The 15,778-nt window shown below is 33.7% G+C and overlaps 3 protein-coding genes across 4 annotated transcripts; 1 reads left to right on the forward strand and 2 right to left on the reverse strand.

The window, feature by feature from the left end:
- Positions 1-508: 508 nt before the first annotated feature.
- On the forward strand, positions 509-2,794 carry LOC105769183 (F-box/WD-40 repeat-containing protein At5g21040). The gene has a single exon (XM_012589651.2). The coding sequence runs from the start codon at positions 999-1,001 to the stop codon at positions 2,640-2,642; it is 1,644 nt and encodes a 547-aa protein (XP_012445105.1). The 5' UTR covers positions 509-998; the 3' UTR covers positions 2,643-2,794.
- A 390-nt stretch (positions 2,795-3,184) lies between these two features.
- Positions 3,185-4,641, reverse strand: LOC105769185 (uncharacterized). The gene is made up of 5 exons (XM_012589655.2): positions 4,281-4,641; positions 4,103-4,167; positions 3,947-4,007; positions 3,595-3,741; positions 3,185-3,457 (listed from the first exon to the last, which is right to left on the reverse strand). The coding sequence occupies exons 1-5, from the start codon at positions 4,543-4,545 to the stop codon at positions 3,330-3,332; spliced, it is 666 nt and encodes a 221-aa protein (XP_012445109.1). The 5' UTR covers positions 4,546-4,641; the 3' UTR covers positions 3,185-3,329.
- Positions 4,642-4,799: 158 nt separating this feature from the next.
- Positions 4,800-6,078, reverse strand: LOC105769184 (xyloglucan endotransglucosylase/hydrolase protein 9). Of its 2 annotated transcripts, none has more exons than XM_012589654.2 (4): positions 5,885-6,078; positions 5,670-5,770; positions 5,406-5,599; positions 4,800-5,318 (listed from the first exon to the last, which is right to left on the reverse strand). In XM_012589654.2, the coding sequence occupies exons 1-4, from the start codon at positions 6,060-6,062 to the stop codon at positions 4,919-4,921; spliced, it is 873 nt and encodes a 290-aa protein (XP_012445108.1). In that variant the 5' UTR covers positions 6,063-6,078; the 3' UTR covers positions 4,800-4,918. The 2 variants fall into 2 exon arrangements, with proteins under 2 accessions (XP_012445108.1, XP_012445107.1); XM_012589653.2 differs by having other exon boundaries at positions 5,400-5,599.
- Between the last annotated feature and the right edge of the window lie 9,700 nt (positions 6,079-15,778).

Below are 15,778 nucleotides of genomic sequence, written 5' to 3' on the forward strand. Positions count from 1 at the left end.
TTCTTACAAATTTTCATAACTTTTCAATTTGACTTTTGTCATAAAAATTCAATATGTACTAATTAATAATATTAAATCAATTTTCTTTCTTGTTGCATTCTAACCACATAATTTATCTTATTAAATTTCTATGTATTTCACTTCTATTATTTCATTCATATATTTTCTCAAGTTTAACAATTTAATCTTTAACATCATAAAAATTCCTTATTTTTCATAATATCTTATACATATTTCATCATTTCATAACACATTCATTAAATTTTTATTATAATTTCCTCATTCACGTATTATTTCATACTTAAATTTTTGTGTATTTTTCAATTTAATTACTATTTGCTTGTAATTTAATTAAGCCATAAATCGATTATGAATCATAACAATGTAGAAGCATCTTTGTGCGTGACTCATTTTCATCCAACGTCCCACAAAATTTCTATGACTCTTGCTCCATTTATCTCCACCGTTCGATCCTTCCTTTAATACTACCGTAATAAAATAATAATAAAAAATCCGCTCCTCCAAACCTTCCCACCGCTTCGGCGTTCGGATCCAAGAAATATTCCCTTTCCCCTCCTCAATTTCCTCCATATTCCCAATTACACTTCATTTATTTGGAAAATTAAGAACAGTTCTAACAACTCTCTTCTTCAAAGAACGAATTATTAATCTTAGAGGTACCTTTTTAATTTCAAATTTGTTTTTTTTTTCTTTTTGACTTTCTGGGTTCTGGTTAGATCCTGCGCACCTTCTATTAATTGTTAACCCTTCAAATTTCTTCAATTCATTGGATATTTTCTGATTAGTTTTATTTTAATACTTTTGGGTTTCAGTTTTTAGGGATTGTTAGATTTAGGCATCTTTGTTTAAGGGTAAGTTCAGATTCTGGGTTTGAAATATTTCTGGTTTAATTACTTTTTGAGGCCTTGAATTAGGGGATTTAGGTTTATAGTTATACCATTGAATTAATAGTTCCAGGTGAAATTTTCATTCATTTTATGGCATTTGAATGCCAAGAAAGCACTGAGATTTCTAAGAATCTAGCTAATTATTCTGAGTCAAACCATTCTAGTTACAATTCCGCACCTGAAAATTTGGAAACTTCAAAACCGTCTTTGGATTTTAACCCTAAGAAGGGCATTTCAAGCTTTTATGGTTCAAAACAGTTACCTCCTAATGATGTTTTTACGAATGCCCGGCGGTCAATCACTGATCTCCCACCAGCCTTAGTTTCAGAAATTTTGAATTACCTCGACCCTAAAGAGCTTGGTATAATATCTTGTGTGTCGACCATTCTCCATAATATAGCATCCGAGCATCACGTTTGGAAAGAGTTTTATTGCGAGAGGTGGGGTTTACCAGTTGCCTCGGGACTTTTGGGTGCTGGGGCTTCCGATGAGAAATCATGGAAAAAATTGTTTGTGGAGAGGGATTTTAGGAGCAAGACATTTTTAGGAAGGTGTAGCATTGATGTTTTATATGGTCATACTGAAGCTGTTAGAACTGTGTTTCTGTTGGCTTCCGCCAAACTCATTTTTACTGCTGGATATGATTCGGTTGTACGAATGTGGGATATGGAGGAGGGGCTGTCAATTGCATCGTCGCGGCCCCTTGGTTGTACTATTAGGGCTGTTGCAGCTGATACTAAACTATTAGTTGCTGGGGGTACCGATGGCTTTATCCATTGTTGGAAGGCAGTAGAGAGTCTTAAGCACTTGTTTGACCTTAAGGGTGTTGAGAAACAGAACAAGGAGTTTCGACTGTGGGAACACGAGGGGCCTATAACTTCTCTTGCTTTGGACCTTACTAGGATATATAGTGGTTCTTGGGACATGACAGTTCGTGTTTGGGATAGGTCATCACTGAAGTGCACACAGGTATTGAGGCATGGTGACTGGGTTTGGAGCCTTGTTCCTCATGACACAACTGTTGTAAGCACATCAGGTTCTGATGTGTTTCTTTGGCAGACAAATACTGGGACTCTGTTAAATGTTATTCACAATGCTCACGTTGGTAATACTTATGCCTTGGCTCGGAGTCGCACTGGAGACTTCCTTTTTACTGGTGGAGAAGATGGAGCGATACACATGTTTGAGATTATAAGTGGGTCTGACGAATCTAGTGTCGTGCAGGTTGCAACATGGATTCCTCACTCAGGTGCTGTTTACTCACTTGCATTTGAGTTTCCCTGGCTTGTTTCAGCTTCCAGTGATGGTAAACTTGCACTAATTGATGTTCGGAAGTTGTTGAGGGCCAGTAAGCGCACCTTGGGGAAAAGGGTTTCAAGGGATAATGACATTGACCAAAGGAACATAGAGCCACCCCAGAGAATGCTCCATGGATTTGGGTGCAATTTGTTCTCAGTCGGTATTGGTGCAGATCGAATTGTCTGTGGGGGTGAAGAAGGTGTTGTTCGTATCTGGAACTTCTCAGAAGCTCTAGAAATTGAGCAGAGGGCACGGGCACTAAGAGGAATACGTTTGGAGAATAGGATGAGGCGACGCAGACTTCAAATTGAGATGAATAATAAGGGTGGTCGAACTGATCAATGTTCTGTTGCAGCCAAGAAGAAAACAGTCAATGGTGATAGGAATAGTGTCTGGCACAGTAAACGTAGCATAAGCTCCAAGGTGAAGACATAACGGCTGTCAGATGATTTATGATTATACTTACTTTATGCCTTTAGGCTTCCAACATATTCATCTTTTTTCTATTATGACAAGATTATACACAATAACTTTGTGACTGTATGGTAACTATGATATCTTTTAGTTATCCATGGATTTTAATCTCATTTGTATGATCTTGCATTTCAATCTTTTAGTTCTTGTGATATTTTTGATAGCTGGGCCTTGTTCTTATGGTTGCCTCCATAGAGAAGCTGGGGTTGAGCGTTGTTGGTATTTTATTGAAACTACTGCTTCTATTTACATGCCTTTAGTTTTTAATGATTCTCAAATGGTAGGCATGTGCACATTTCTTATCCATTTACAGTTCCAGCTATATGCAAATTCCAGTGGAGTTTAGTCAGTGTTTCAAACTTTCATGTTACCTTTTCAGCATGCATCTAAAGTTGGAATTTAACTTATGCGGTTTTTAAACTACTCGTGTTTTCATTGCATTAAATTTAAAAATGGGAAAATTGTTGGTTGGTACACATGTTGTAGATTTTTGGACGATTACATGCTGATAAAGAGAGTATATTCATGTATTTCGTTCCATGTTGAATGTATGTGGAAGAAATTCGGATTACATAAAGAGAAAACATTTGAAGGGATAAAAATCTAATGACAAAAATTGAATGCCTCCTCAACAAAATCCTGCAATATTTAGTCCATTGAAGGACCCTCGGTTGCAGTTTCACTTTCTACTTTATCAGCAGATTCCTCTGGTTTGCTTTCGATGCTGGCAACATTCTCAAGCTTCGAGACACGAAACATTGCCAAATGAATATCCCCTACATCAAAAAAGAACCATTACATAGACATAACTCAAGAAAACATAGTCTTGTTTGCCTCAGTTACAATGCAGAATTTGGGATACTTTTCCGGGGTTATTGGATTGAATTGAAGTTGAAGAGTTGGGGGTATTTACCGAATATAAGAAAACTTCCGGGTGGCACCTTGGAAACAACCCCTGGTCTTAGCCTCTGGTCATTGATGAAAGTCCCATTTGTACTATCCAAGTCTGTCACCAGAAGATTCCCTCCTTTCTTCTGAATCCGAGCATGAATTCCCGATACTACAGCATCCAGAGATGTACGTATGATTCCATATCAAAGTTATTAGCGGAATGAAAATAATTTATTTCATAGCTGAAACAAATATTATCCCAATTTTACATTTTCATTAAATTTTGGGATACTTGGGATAGGATAAAAGAATTTAAAATTAAAATATTGAGTATAATGGTAGTCCAATCAACTGTTGCAACTGGAATAACTTACCTGTTGCAACTGGAATCACCACATCTGCCTTATCAGGGAGGCGACCAACAGTCACTTCGCTCTACAAAATGACCAAATAAAATCCACCATGGATGTTATTTTCAGTGCAAAGATAGAACAGTGACAATGGCAACATTCTTCTTTTATGGTACTTACGGAAGCAATTTCAAACGCATCTGGCATTTGAACCTTAAATCCAATGTGTCTTGAATCTCCATCACCTAGTTCAACAATGCATCAAAATGTTGGCGATTTCTTAAACTAGCTATCCAGATTCAGAAACCAGATAAAAAAATTTAACCCTGTAACAGCATGAAAACACTGACTCACTGACCTGCAGGTTCAAGAAGCCATCGATCAGTGACATCTGTGGAAGTATTACTTTCACTTTCAGAAGCAAAAATAACCGCAACATTTCTTTGTTTCCTTAATCTGTTTCTATCAAATTTGAGCCTGACACCATAGTTTTTGCAGGACTGAAAAGGGACCACCAAATTTGATGCAGAAAGAGAGGCTTTTGACTGAAGGAAGGAAGGTGAAAGAGTAGCCGAGCAGCTTTGGAGCTTTGCTTGAGACAAAGATCGTGCAGTCATCTCCATTTCTGCAAGAGGATTCAAAGTTGCAGTACGAGTGTGAGTTCGGTTCTTTTGGATTGTGTGGATAAAAGTAGAAGGGTGTTTTTGGGAAACATGTGATATAATTATTATGTGGCATCCATTTATTGCGTTGATAGGGATATGGATAACAGTGTTATATATGCAGTGGCTTCTTGTCTTTATGGGGTGAGGCGTGAGGCACTATTTTTATTTTTTTACAAAGAAGGCCACACTTGAGTAAGGCATCACAAATATCGGGATTCGCAAATTAAACTCATTTGATGGGATTTTGAAAGCGATTATATGATAATGATTCTTCGCTCTGAAGTAATTCTAGCAAGAATCTGTGAAATGCTTAAAAGTTATTGCAGTAATTTTAACTGATACACTCCCTTGGTAACTCAGTGAATCGTGCTTTATCTTTACAATAGTCATAAACCAAATGCTTTCTGCGAGCCCATTTAAGTTGATGGCTCCTATGCCTGTTTAACACAACGAAAGCTGGCTTATCCCACCAGAACCGTCCGAGTTTGCCACATTGGGCCATAATATCGTCTGTTTCAGGCAATAATTCGCAAGCATCGATGATGAAAGACCGACAGGTTGAAAAGAAGGGAGCATTGGTCCAGTTGATCTTCACCTTCCCACCTTGCGTGGCCCAATCATCGGCATTCCACACTGACCCTCGGATGCTCATCGCCTGCTGTCTTGGAAACAGCACACCCTTGTCTTCTTTGTTGGTAAAAACACGTATGGGAATTCCATAAACAAGAAACCTGTTTAGATTGCCAACGAATATTAAACATGATATTTCAAATAACTGAATAACATAGATTTGAGTACAGTTTGTTGCTTACACGTACACAATTAAATGGCGATTCCAGAAAAAAGAGTATGTATGGAAATCAAGTGTGGGATCGAACCAAAGGGTATGCCTTTGCTCTCGATTGCCGGTGCCATTGACGTAAATATTAGTTTGGACTAGGTATGGCTCTCCCGATACATTCCCGAGAAACTCAAAATCCAGTTCGTCATAAACAGGCCCTTCCGATGCCATCTGCATTTCCCATTCTTAAATTTCTCAAACATAATTTTTTACAGTCATAATCTAGTAATACTAATCTTACATAAAAGGCGGTGACGGTTCCAGCTGAGTCTCCTTCAATTAGTTTGATCTGCACACTTGCTTGCCCAAACAAATACTTCTTCTTAGACTCAAATCCACAACCTATAATCAATCACATCACCATTTATTTTAACAAATACATTCCTAATCATTTTGATCACAACAAAAGACAAAACACTCATTACCCAAAGCAAAGCAGAGAAAGGTTGGCATTACCAGAAACATTGTCCAGAGTTAGCTTGATCTGGTCTCCTTGAGAGATAATGTGATTAGGAGCCCAGTTGTACTCAAACACTTCACTAATGTTACCACACATTGGTAACACTAAATTCGCACAAACGAATCCCACCATAAATATTGCAATTTCCAGCCTAGTACAAATATTTGAAGCCATCACCACAACTCCAAATCCAGAGGCTCAACTCAAAGCAGTGAGACAAAGGCATGCATGCATTATATAGCCCATAGTTTGTAATTGGAGCCATGTGAGTCTGAGCAAATGGAAAGGATGGTTACATCAGAAAGTGAATGAAAGTGGTGGGGGGAGGTTAATGGCCACTAACAGGAATGGGAAAATCCATTAGCTTAGCTAAATTAGAGAATAAAATGAGTTGTCATCAACTTTCTTACTGCTAACTACACTTTTAATGGTGTATATTTACCACTGCAAAAATGGCCCAATGTTTATATTGATGGTGGTTTGTAAAAGTAGCTAACCCAGCAAAAAGAAATTTATTATAGCCTGAAACGAGATCAATTTTGGTTTATAATATACTCTTAAACATAGTCTTCCTTTGTTTATTATCTAATATCTGCAAACCTCTCTAATCTATACCCGTAATCAAATGCTGTCCCCTAATGCATTTATAATTGCAAAATTTTGAACTGAGAGGATTTGCTTTTATTGCAGCTAAGCAAAAGGAAAAAGAAATATGATATAAAGGGTAATTAGGGTATTGAATGTTTAGTTTTTTAATTTAAGCTAATCTTTGAGGTTTAGGCCCTTGTTTCAAGGTTTAAACTTAGGTTTGCTTTTTTTTTTTTTGAAATAAATAGAGATACAAAGTAAATAAATTAGAGTCTTAAAGAGAATCCTCAACCAATTTTAAACCTATTTTGCTTATACAAACTATCTTGACAAGATCATTAGGAATTAAGTTCTCTTCTTTAGAAATATGCTGAATTTCTCACTGCTTTATCCTTTTCAGAGTATGATGAATTCTTCTAATTAAGGCAGAGAGAACAATCGGGATTTTTTAAAATCATTATGTTATTTTAATCGATATGATCAATCATTTTCAAATTAAACTGATTAATCAATTAACATATATTTTAACTAACTTAACACTGGTCATTGAAGTCGATTAATTGACTTTTTATTTGTTATGTTTCATTAATTAAGTTTTATTAACTTAATCATGAAACATCATAATTGTTGAATGGAAAGGTAAAATTTTTGTATGTAGAACTAGTTTTAGCCTTTAGGGTGTTTTATTCTAGTTTTTGGGGTTAATTAAAATTTAGTTTGAGTTAAAATAATTTGGGTTTATGGTTTAACTTATATTATATATTTTACATAGTGTTAATATATTTAAAATAAATAAATAAATATATATAAAACCAATCAAGTCGATGAATTTGATTATAACTTTCATCATTTTAATTCAATCTTAAATGGATTTATTCAAAATAACTAACAAATTCGAATGTGTTAATTAAGTTGGTTAGGTCAATTTGGATAGACTTTTACTCATCCCATTAGTGTTCTTTTTAAAGTTATGTTATTGTTATAATTATCTTTTATATTACATATTTATTGTATCTCAATTTATTTTAGATTTTACATACTTTGTCATGTTCACACTCGTGTTACATATCAATCTTGATATATCTTGAATAATTTGTTAATATTATACAATTTAGATAAAATTAATATTTTATTTTCGTGTGATCAAAGTGTTATAAATATCAACAAAGGTTAGTTGTATTGGTAGAAGACATTACATTCTTAAAGATAGACATATAGTCAAATATTAGAGATAATGTTGTTGAAATGAACAGTTTGGACCACAAATATGAACCTTAAAACGAACATGGAAAATATAAAAATATATTATAAATTCACACAAATTTTTATATGTTAATAATTTATTTTATATCTTGAAGACAATCGTTTTAGATAGATTTTTATGTTTATTTTGTGTATTTGTATTATGTTTATATTATTTTTCTTATCATGTTATAATTTATTTTATTTTATTATATTATTTTTATGTCGTGTATTTATAAACTTGAAAATTGAATCATTTTGTATATAATGAGCATGTTGAAAGATTAGATCTAGATAGATGATGATGATGGAATTATGGATTAAACATCGATTATGAAGGCCTACCATCTCAAAACTAGTGAGGACAAGCCCACTAACAAAATCTGGTTTTCGTAGGCATTGTGTTTCAGATATGTTCAAGTGTAATTTATTATTTTCCATAGTAAAATTAATTATATAAATTTAAAAATATTAAATATGGGTTTTTCATGTCAGCTTCACCGAACTCGAATGGGTTTTAGATAAAGAATAGTTCAAACGTTTTTGTTTTAGAATTTTAATTAAAACTATTTTGAAAGATTTTATAATAGAGTATATCCACAAATATAAATATATGCTTAGGACAAAATTCGAAAGAAATAAAATAAAGGCTATACACATGATATATACATATTTGGACATGATTGTTCAAGGAATAAGAACATTCACCTCAATCAACGATGCCAAAGTTTCAGTGATTAATTAGAAATTGTTTTGTAAGGTACGATTATAAGTATTATGTATAACTAATTATTAGACTCCATGCACAAAGGTAATTACAATTATAATCAACACATTTCCTGTAAGTACAATTAAAATTAAACAATAGATAAAAATAATAATCTAAATATATCTAAATTTAAATAAGTCACATCATGTATGTAATAAAATTTAAAATATGATAAAATTTGAACTCAAATGCGTAAATATATATTAAAACCTCAAACTAATATTTTTTTTAATTCTGCTTTGCTGCTTTGATGGTTGTTTTCAGGTGATATGGATTTTATTTTGTTGGAAAAAAAACTCGAACCTATTAATTTTAATTCAATTAATTAAGTTTGTAATTTATATTGGGATTGATTCTCCAATTTTGGTTTACTAACCAATTCAATTGACGGAATGCTCTCCTAGATGTCAACATAAACAGGGAGTTCCATATATGGTGAAAATCCTTTGATGGACTTTTCAAGGATTATGCAATTAAATTCCATCAATAACATTGTGATAATTCAAGATTTTGCTAATCTTAGTAACTAAGGTGAGATATGATTTTTGATTGGTTGATTGTCATTATACATACTTTCCATCAATAACTCAATTTCTTTTTATATTATATATGTTTGTTTTAGGGTAAAATACCAATAAAAGCCCCTTTTTTTTTTACTTACTGAAATGGGCCAGGTAAAAAATTAATTACAGGAATGGGCTTATTTCCCCGAACGCGTCCACATCAGCGCGTTGTCAGGTGACAAAGCAGGAAAATGCTTCCTCAAGGAAGCGCTTTTCCCATGTCTCTGCGTTAGGGTTAGGGTTTTGGGCTTTGGATTTAGGGTTAAGGTTTTGGAGTTTTTAGGTTTAGGGTTTTAAAGAAAAAATTAAATAAATAAAGGATTAGGGATTAGGGTTTCTTAATTAAATTAATTATAAAATTTTTAAAATTAGATTAGGGTTTTGTGTTTATGGTTTTTAAGGAAAAAATTAATTAAATTAGGGTTTAGGATTACTTGAGTAAATTAATTATAAATTTTTAAAAAAATCAGATTAGGGTTTAGTGTAGAGATGTCCATGGCGGGCTGGCCCGACGGCCCGTCCGAAATATGTGAGGGTTTGGGTAAAAATATAGGCCCGAAATATGGGTTTGGGCAAAAAACAATGCCCGTTTAGAAAATAGGCCGGGCCTCGGGCACCGCTTTTTAGGCCCGGGCCCGGCTTGGATCGAATATAATAAAAATATATATTTTTAATTTTTAAATTTTTAAATATTTTTAAAATACTTTTTTTAATTTTTTTAAAAATAAATTTTTGGTGCTTATTAAAAAGTGGGTCGGGCCGAGCTCGGGCTTAGGAATTTTTTCCCGGGCCAGGCCTGGACAAAATTTTAGGCCCATATTTCGGGCTCGGTCGGGCTTGGGCCTAGGATGAGGGTCGAATTTTTTTTTGGGCCCGGCCCGGCCGATGGACACCTAGTTTAGTGTTAAGGGTTTTTAAAGAAAAATCAAATAAATTAGGGTTTATGGTTACTTGAGTAAATTAATTATAAATTTTAAAAAATAGATTAGGGTTTAAGGTTTAAGGTTTTTAAGGAAAAACTAAAATAAATTAGGGTTTGGGGTTTAGGGTTACTTAATTAAATTATTTGTTAATTTAAAATAAAAGCTCTCGAGCCATACAAGTAGATCATGTCCAAATCGCAATAGTTGAACGTTATTGTAAAAAACTATATTGTATTATTTATATTTTAAATGAAATAATATAGAAATACTCAAAATATTGTCTTATTTAAAAGAATTTATATTTTATTAAAAATATTAAAGTAAATTACAATTACTTTATTTAAAACAATGTTTTATTTTATTAAATGGAATAATATAGAAATATTCAAAATATTGTCTTATTTAAAAGAATTTATATTTTATTAAAATATAAAAGTAAATTTCTATATTATTACATGAAATAATATAAAAATATTCAAAATGTTTGTATAAATATATTAAAATAAAAATCGATCTCTGTGCTTGCCGGATTCAGTGCCACATGGTGGTCGTTGACGGTTACGCGCTAGATTCCTCATTTGTCCAACTTCTAGTGGGGGTTGTGGTTGCTCTGGGGGGATTCTGGTTCCTCCGGTAGGGGATCTGGTTGTCGGTGTTGGGAGGATGACCCACATTGATAGAATAGTGACTGTGGAGGTGTTTGCATCACCGACGACGAAGGTTTTTGAAACCTATAAGGTGATGGGGATTGGTAAAAAGAAGAGCTCCCCGACGGCCCCTCGTGCGACGGTGGCCTATAGATCGGCAGTCCACTCGTTGTAATCGAAAATGGAGATGAATCGGGCCATTGACTCCCACTTGCCATAGGACTAGAAAAATGAAACATATAAGGGTTAGGATACATAAAAGGGCTAGGATACGCACCTGGCATCATCTGAAAAAGTTGTGTTGTGGGTGTCGTCGATTGAAGTGTTGGGCCGGGTGACTGTGTCGGTGCTGTTGCTGGGCCTGGTGATTGTGGGGGCGCTGTTGATGGGCCTGCGTCGTCGTCCTTTCTTCTTGGATTTAAAGGGCCACGTCGCTCCCTTTGGACACGCAATTGCCGCTGCCTCTCCTCTTCCGACAGTAAATACAGCTTGCCATGGATCCTAAACCATGGCATGCATTCCGGCATGCACGCTAATTCTGGAATGATGATCGATTCTCGAGTAGGTATATAATCATATCGATCTTCCCACATTTGGATATAGTGTAACCAGAAACTCAGCCAATTCGTATGCAATTGCCTAAGTCGATTCTGTGATGATCATCCAACACCTCAGGTGCCACGGGAATCAGTTGTTGGAATCCAAATTGCCGTAATACTTTGCCCGATTGGTGCATCTCCACGATTGCAAAGTTGACCAACGGGACTTTCACATGCCAAACATTCAGATTTTGGAAGTATTAATCCGGAATTACTGCTCGGATTGCTGGATCCTCGTATGGTATCCATTGAAACTATATGAACATGATGGAAATATTAGTTATATACATAATACTAAATACGAATCGACTATCTCATTATGTATATCTATTTTATTTAATACTTGTGCTTCTGACCTTTGGTCTAATAGAAGTCGTATATCTTCAAGAGAGGTAAGTAATCGAGCATAACTTGCCGAATGGTTCCACCTAATTAAATAAATTTTTAGCATACGATTATAATTTAAATTTATGTAATAATTGTAAAATCTAATGTAAAATTTTCCTCGTTATGAGTGGGAATGTATATGGGTGGTCCACTCGAGGACGTAAAAATGGAAAGTGAAACCGTGCCCATGACTGCAGTAGTAATAGGCAACCTCCGATTTTTGCTTTATTCGGTCGTGTCACCCTGCACATCTCCCAATACAATGTTGCCAACACGGCAGACCCCTAACTAATTTCACCAGCTGCTCTAAAATCAACGAGTTTCAGCAGCCATCTCAGATGTACAAGGTTCCGTGACAAGTCCGGCATCAGATAACCTCCAATTATCTCAAGAATGTATGCCCGAGCATATCAGATTCTTTCTAGTTCGGTAGAATCATCATCCGGCTCCAGGGATGTGTCTCGTAACCAGCCCATCTCAATCCGACCTCCGTTAATATTCTCCGGAATAGCGCCCAACGTGATAGTACACTCTCCACATGGAAGATGGAATGTGTGCGTCTCGGGTCTCCACCTCTCTATCAACGCACTAATGAGTTTCGGGTCCAACTTGCATCCTCGGCCTACCGTCGCCACGTGCCAAAAACCCGCTTCTCGCAGGTAATTCTCTATCAACGGTGACAGAGGACCATGCATATTACGGATATAGCATTGCAATATCCGATCTACAGACTTTTATAAGAAATAATAAAATAAAATTATTTAAAATTGCATAAATGAAAAAATCTTAAATAATATTTAAAAATTAAATTTAACACTTATCATTTTCATTTGTTTGACGGATATGTGCTTGTTATCGAGATAAATTAATTCTCCGGCCATTGCTAACACGATCAAATTTTTATGATTTAAAAAAATTCCAAAAAAAATAAAATTAGAGCTTTTTTTAAAATAATTAAAGAGAGCTTTAAGAGGAATTTGAGAGAAATATGAGAGAATATTGGAGAGAAATATGAGAGAATTTGAGAGAAATGATTTAAGTGTGAAAAAAATAAAAGGGGGGTTTTATAGTTTTTTTTTACGGTTGGGGGGTACCAACGGCTATTTTTTTATCGTTGGTACTGTAGCGACACAGGAAAAGCGCTTCCTTGAGGAAGCGTTTTCCTGCTTTGTCACATGACAACGCGCTGACGTGGATGCGTTTTTTGGGAATTAGGCCATTCCGGTAATTAATGTTTTACCGGGTCCATTTTAGTAAGTTTTTAAAAAAAGGGCTTTTATTAGTATTTTTCCCTTTGTTTTAGGTATATGTTTGGAGTTTGTGGTATATTATCTTCAAGATGTAATAATATTATCTTCAAGATTTAAACTTATCCCGGAATGTGCCTTATCATTGCATCAAACTATTTATTAATAACAACCCAATTTTTGTCAAAGATTCTTATTAACTTTTTCTATATTTGGCTTTACTGATAACAAAATATAATACAAACAATAGATGGGAGATCTTTGAATCATAATCTTTAATTTCAAATGGATAGTCAAGTTCCAACGTGCTATGGTTCTTCCTTATCCCAATTCCATAGCCCATATGCCATACAAAACAATTTTATAAAACACGTAATAATTTGTGGATAAGAAAAAAATAAACTGAAATTTCGATTCATATATGTTAACTATCATTTTTAAATATTATATAAATTAATTCTAAATTCAATAAACAATTTAAAAGCAATGGCCAGAACTTGTCAAAAATAAATCATACCAAATTTACATGAAATAATTTCCAAACACAGATTTATATCTTCATTTTTTTCCTTAAAATATTCGTATTTGATGTCTTATATATATTATATATATATATTCATAAATGGGGATAAGAATAGGCTATTGGAAGCGGTAAAAGGTCAGCTAAGAGGACTCACCGGCATTGACATTCCTTTTGAAATTCTTTCACCATTATAAAGCTACAAAATCCAAAAGAACATACATGGAACAGAACCTATTCTTAGATAAGGAAAACAATGTCACATACCAAGTCAAAACATTTCATACCTCTATAAATAGAGACTTGAAATCAAAGAATAAGCATCCCATCGGAGATTGGAAGAGAGGTCTAATATGGGGAAGCAGAGCCTTGTTTCATAGCCAAGAATGACTTGCCTACCCATCTCTCATTATTGGCTGGGAAGCTCACAAGCAAGCAGGCAAGCCAGTCTTGGCTAACTTGACAGGCTCTTTTCTCTCATGCTAGATCTTCTCTTCTTCTTTAATACATCATCACCTACCCTTTTCTAAATCTTCTATTAACAAATGCTACTTTTGATGGTTGGAGATTTATGATTTATTCTAAGAGTTTTTGTAGGATTATGTATACTCTCCGGAATTTATGAAATATAAATCCATATTTTTCTATTCATATTCCACCTTTATGCTTTTGTTTATATGTGAACAACTTCTTTTTAGAAAAATGGGCTTCTTTTCCTTTTACAAAACAGTGAAAAGGAATAGAAATGAGATGTTAAATTCGAAAATTGATTTTTTTAGTGGTAATAGTTATGCTGTGAGTCAATATAATTTGAATTCAATCCTCTAATAATCTACCCTTACACTTAATTATCAAAATAAATAAATTAATTAATATTTTAAGTTTCAAAATGATTTTTTTAGAAATAATAATTTTATTACGACAAACGAGAAAAGTACGTAACCAAGTCCCAAGCCGATGAATTTACTTCATACACCCTGTTCTGACATCCTCTACTCTCATCGTACAGATCAGACATAGCATCATGACATAAAATCGAAAAAAGACTAGAAGGAGATTTTTCCCATTCAAAGTGGGTTGCATCAGATAATGCGTACGAGCCACTTTATTAGTTTTTCGACCAGTATAATAGGATATTTTGAAATTAAGAAGCAAGCGCTTGACAGTCTGAAATTAACATACTCAAATCAGAAATATCATTACCATCACACTTTAAAACCGAAATCACTCGGAGAATGTTACTCTCAATCATAATTCCGTCCATACGAAGAGTCTTCAATCAAGAAAGAGCTTCTTGGACCGCAAAGGCTTCAACAACCTTCTGCCCAAACAAACACGATAATGACCTGAAAGACCCTTAATGAACACCGCCGGAGCTCCTTACAATTGCCGCAAAGCTGGTCGGCCGATCTCTCACAAAATTTGCTGCATCGACTTTACATTTATACCAACACAGAAGGGGCTTGGCCTGCAAATGGGATACAACTAAGGATAAAACGACAGCCGTCGACACATCCATATTCTTCCAACGGTACCTGTTTCTATAAAACCGTATACTTCATGGCACTATCCGGCGAGTGAAAAAGCGAAACAATCACATCTGAAACAGAAGAATTTGAGAAATCAAGCCTAGCTAATTGCCAAACTTCAAAAGCTTTAATGATTTTTTATTTATTGATAAAACACATTTAGAACTAAAACGATAGTTTAGTGTTGCTTTTGAAAAATACAGTAAAAATAATAAATATATTATTACGGTATTTCAATAAAAGCATGAAAAAGTAATTTATTATAACTTATTATTAAAATTTTGATATATGAAATATATATTTTGAATATTTTAAGTAATTAATATTAATTATTTGTAAAATTCAATTTAATATATAAATTATATTTTAAATATTAAAATATAACCATTACAAATTAAAATACATAATTTATATATTTGAAATAAATTTTAATAAAAATAATTTTATATCCAATATAAATATTACATAAAATACATTAAATTATAAATAAAGGTTAAAATATCATTTTACTCCAAAATTAATTTTCTCAAACCCAAAAACTTAAAAGAGAAAAGTACTTTTAGCTATTTTTGTTTAAGTTTAAAAGTACTTTTAATTTCAAAATTGTAGTGAATAAAGCCTTTGAGTTCATAGCTAAAATAAGTTCTAGAGATAAAATAGAAAGCTTTTTCCAAAAGCATAATGATAAGAATTTTATTTAAATATCATATTTCAAGAAAAAATAATCTCCTCACGATAGATTTGCTTTGGAAGAATAACAATTTTGTACCATTAATTATGTGGTGCAATCGGAGTTTTACTTTAATTATATAAATCAAAGAATAGATGGGATTCATGTCATGTGTATACAAATAAAAAAGGCTACTTGGATGCGTA

This window comes from Gossypium raimondii, chromosome 5, assembly GCF_025698545.1.
Source record: "Gossypium raimondii isolate GPD5lz chromosome 5, ASM2569854v1, whole genome shotgun sequence".
Lineage (NCBI taxonomy): Eukaryota > Viridiplantae > Streptophyta > Magnoliopsida > Malvales > Malvaceae > Gossypium > Gossypium raimondii.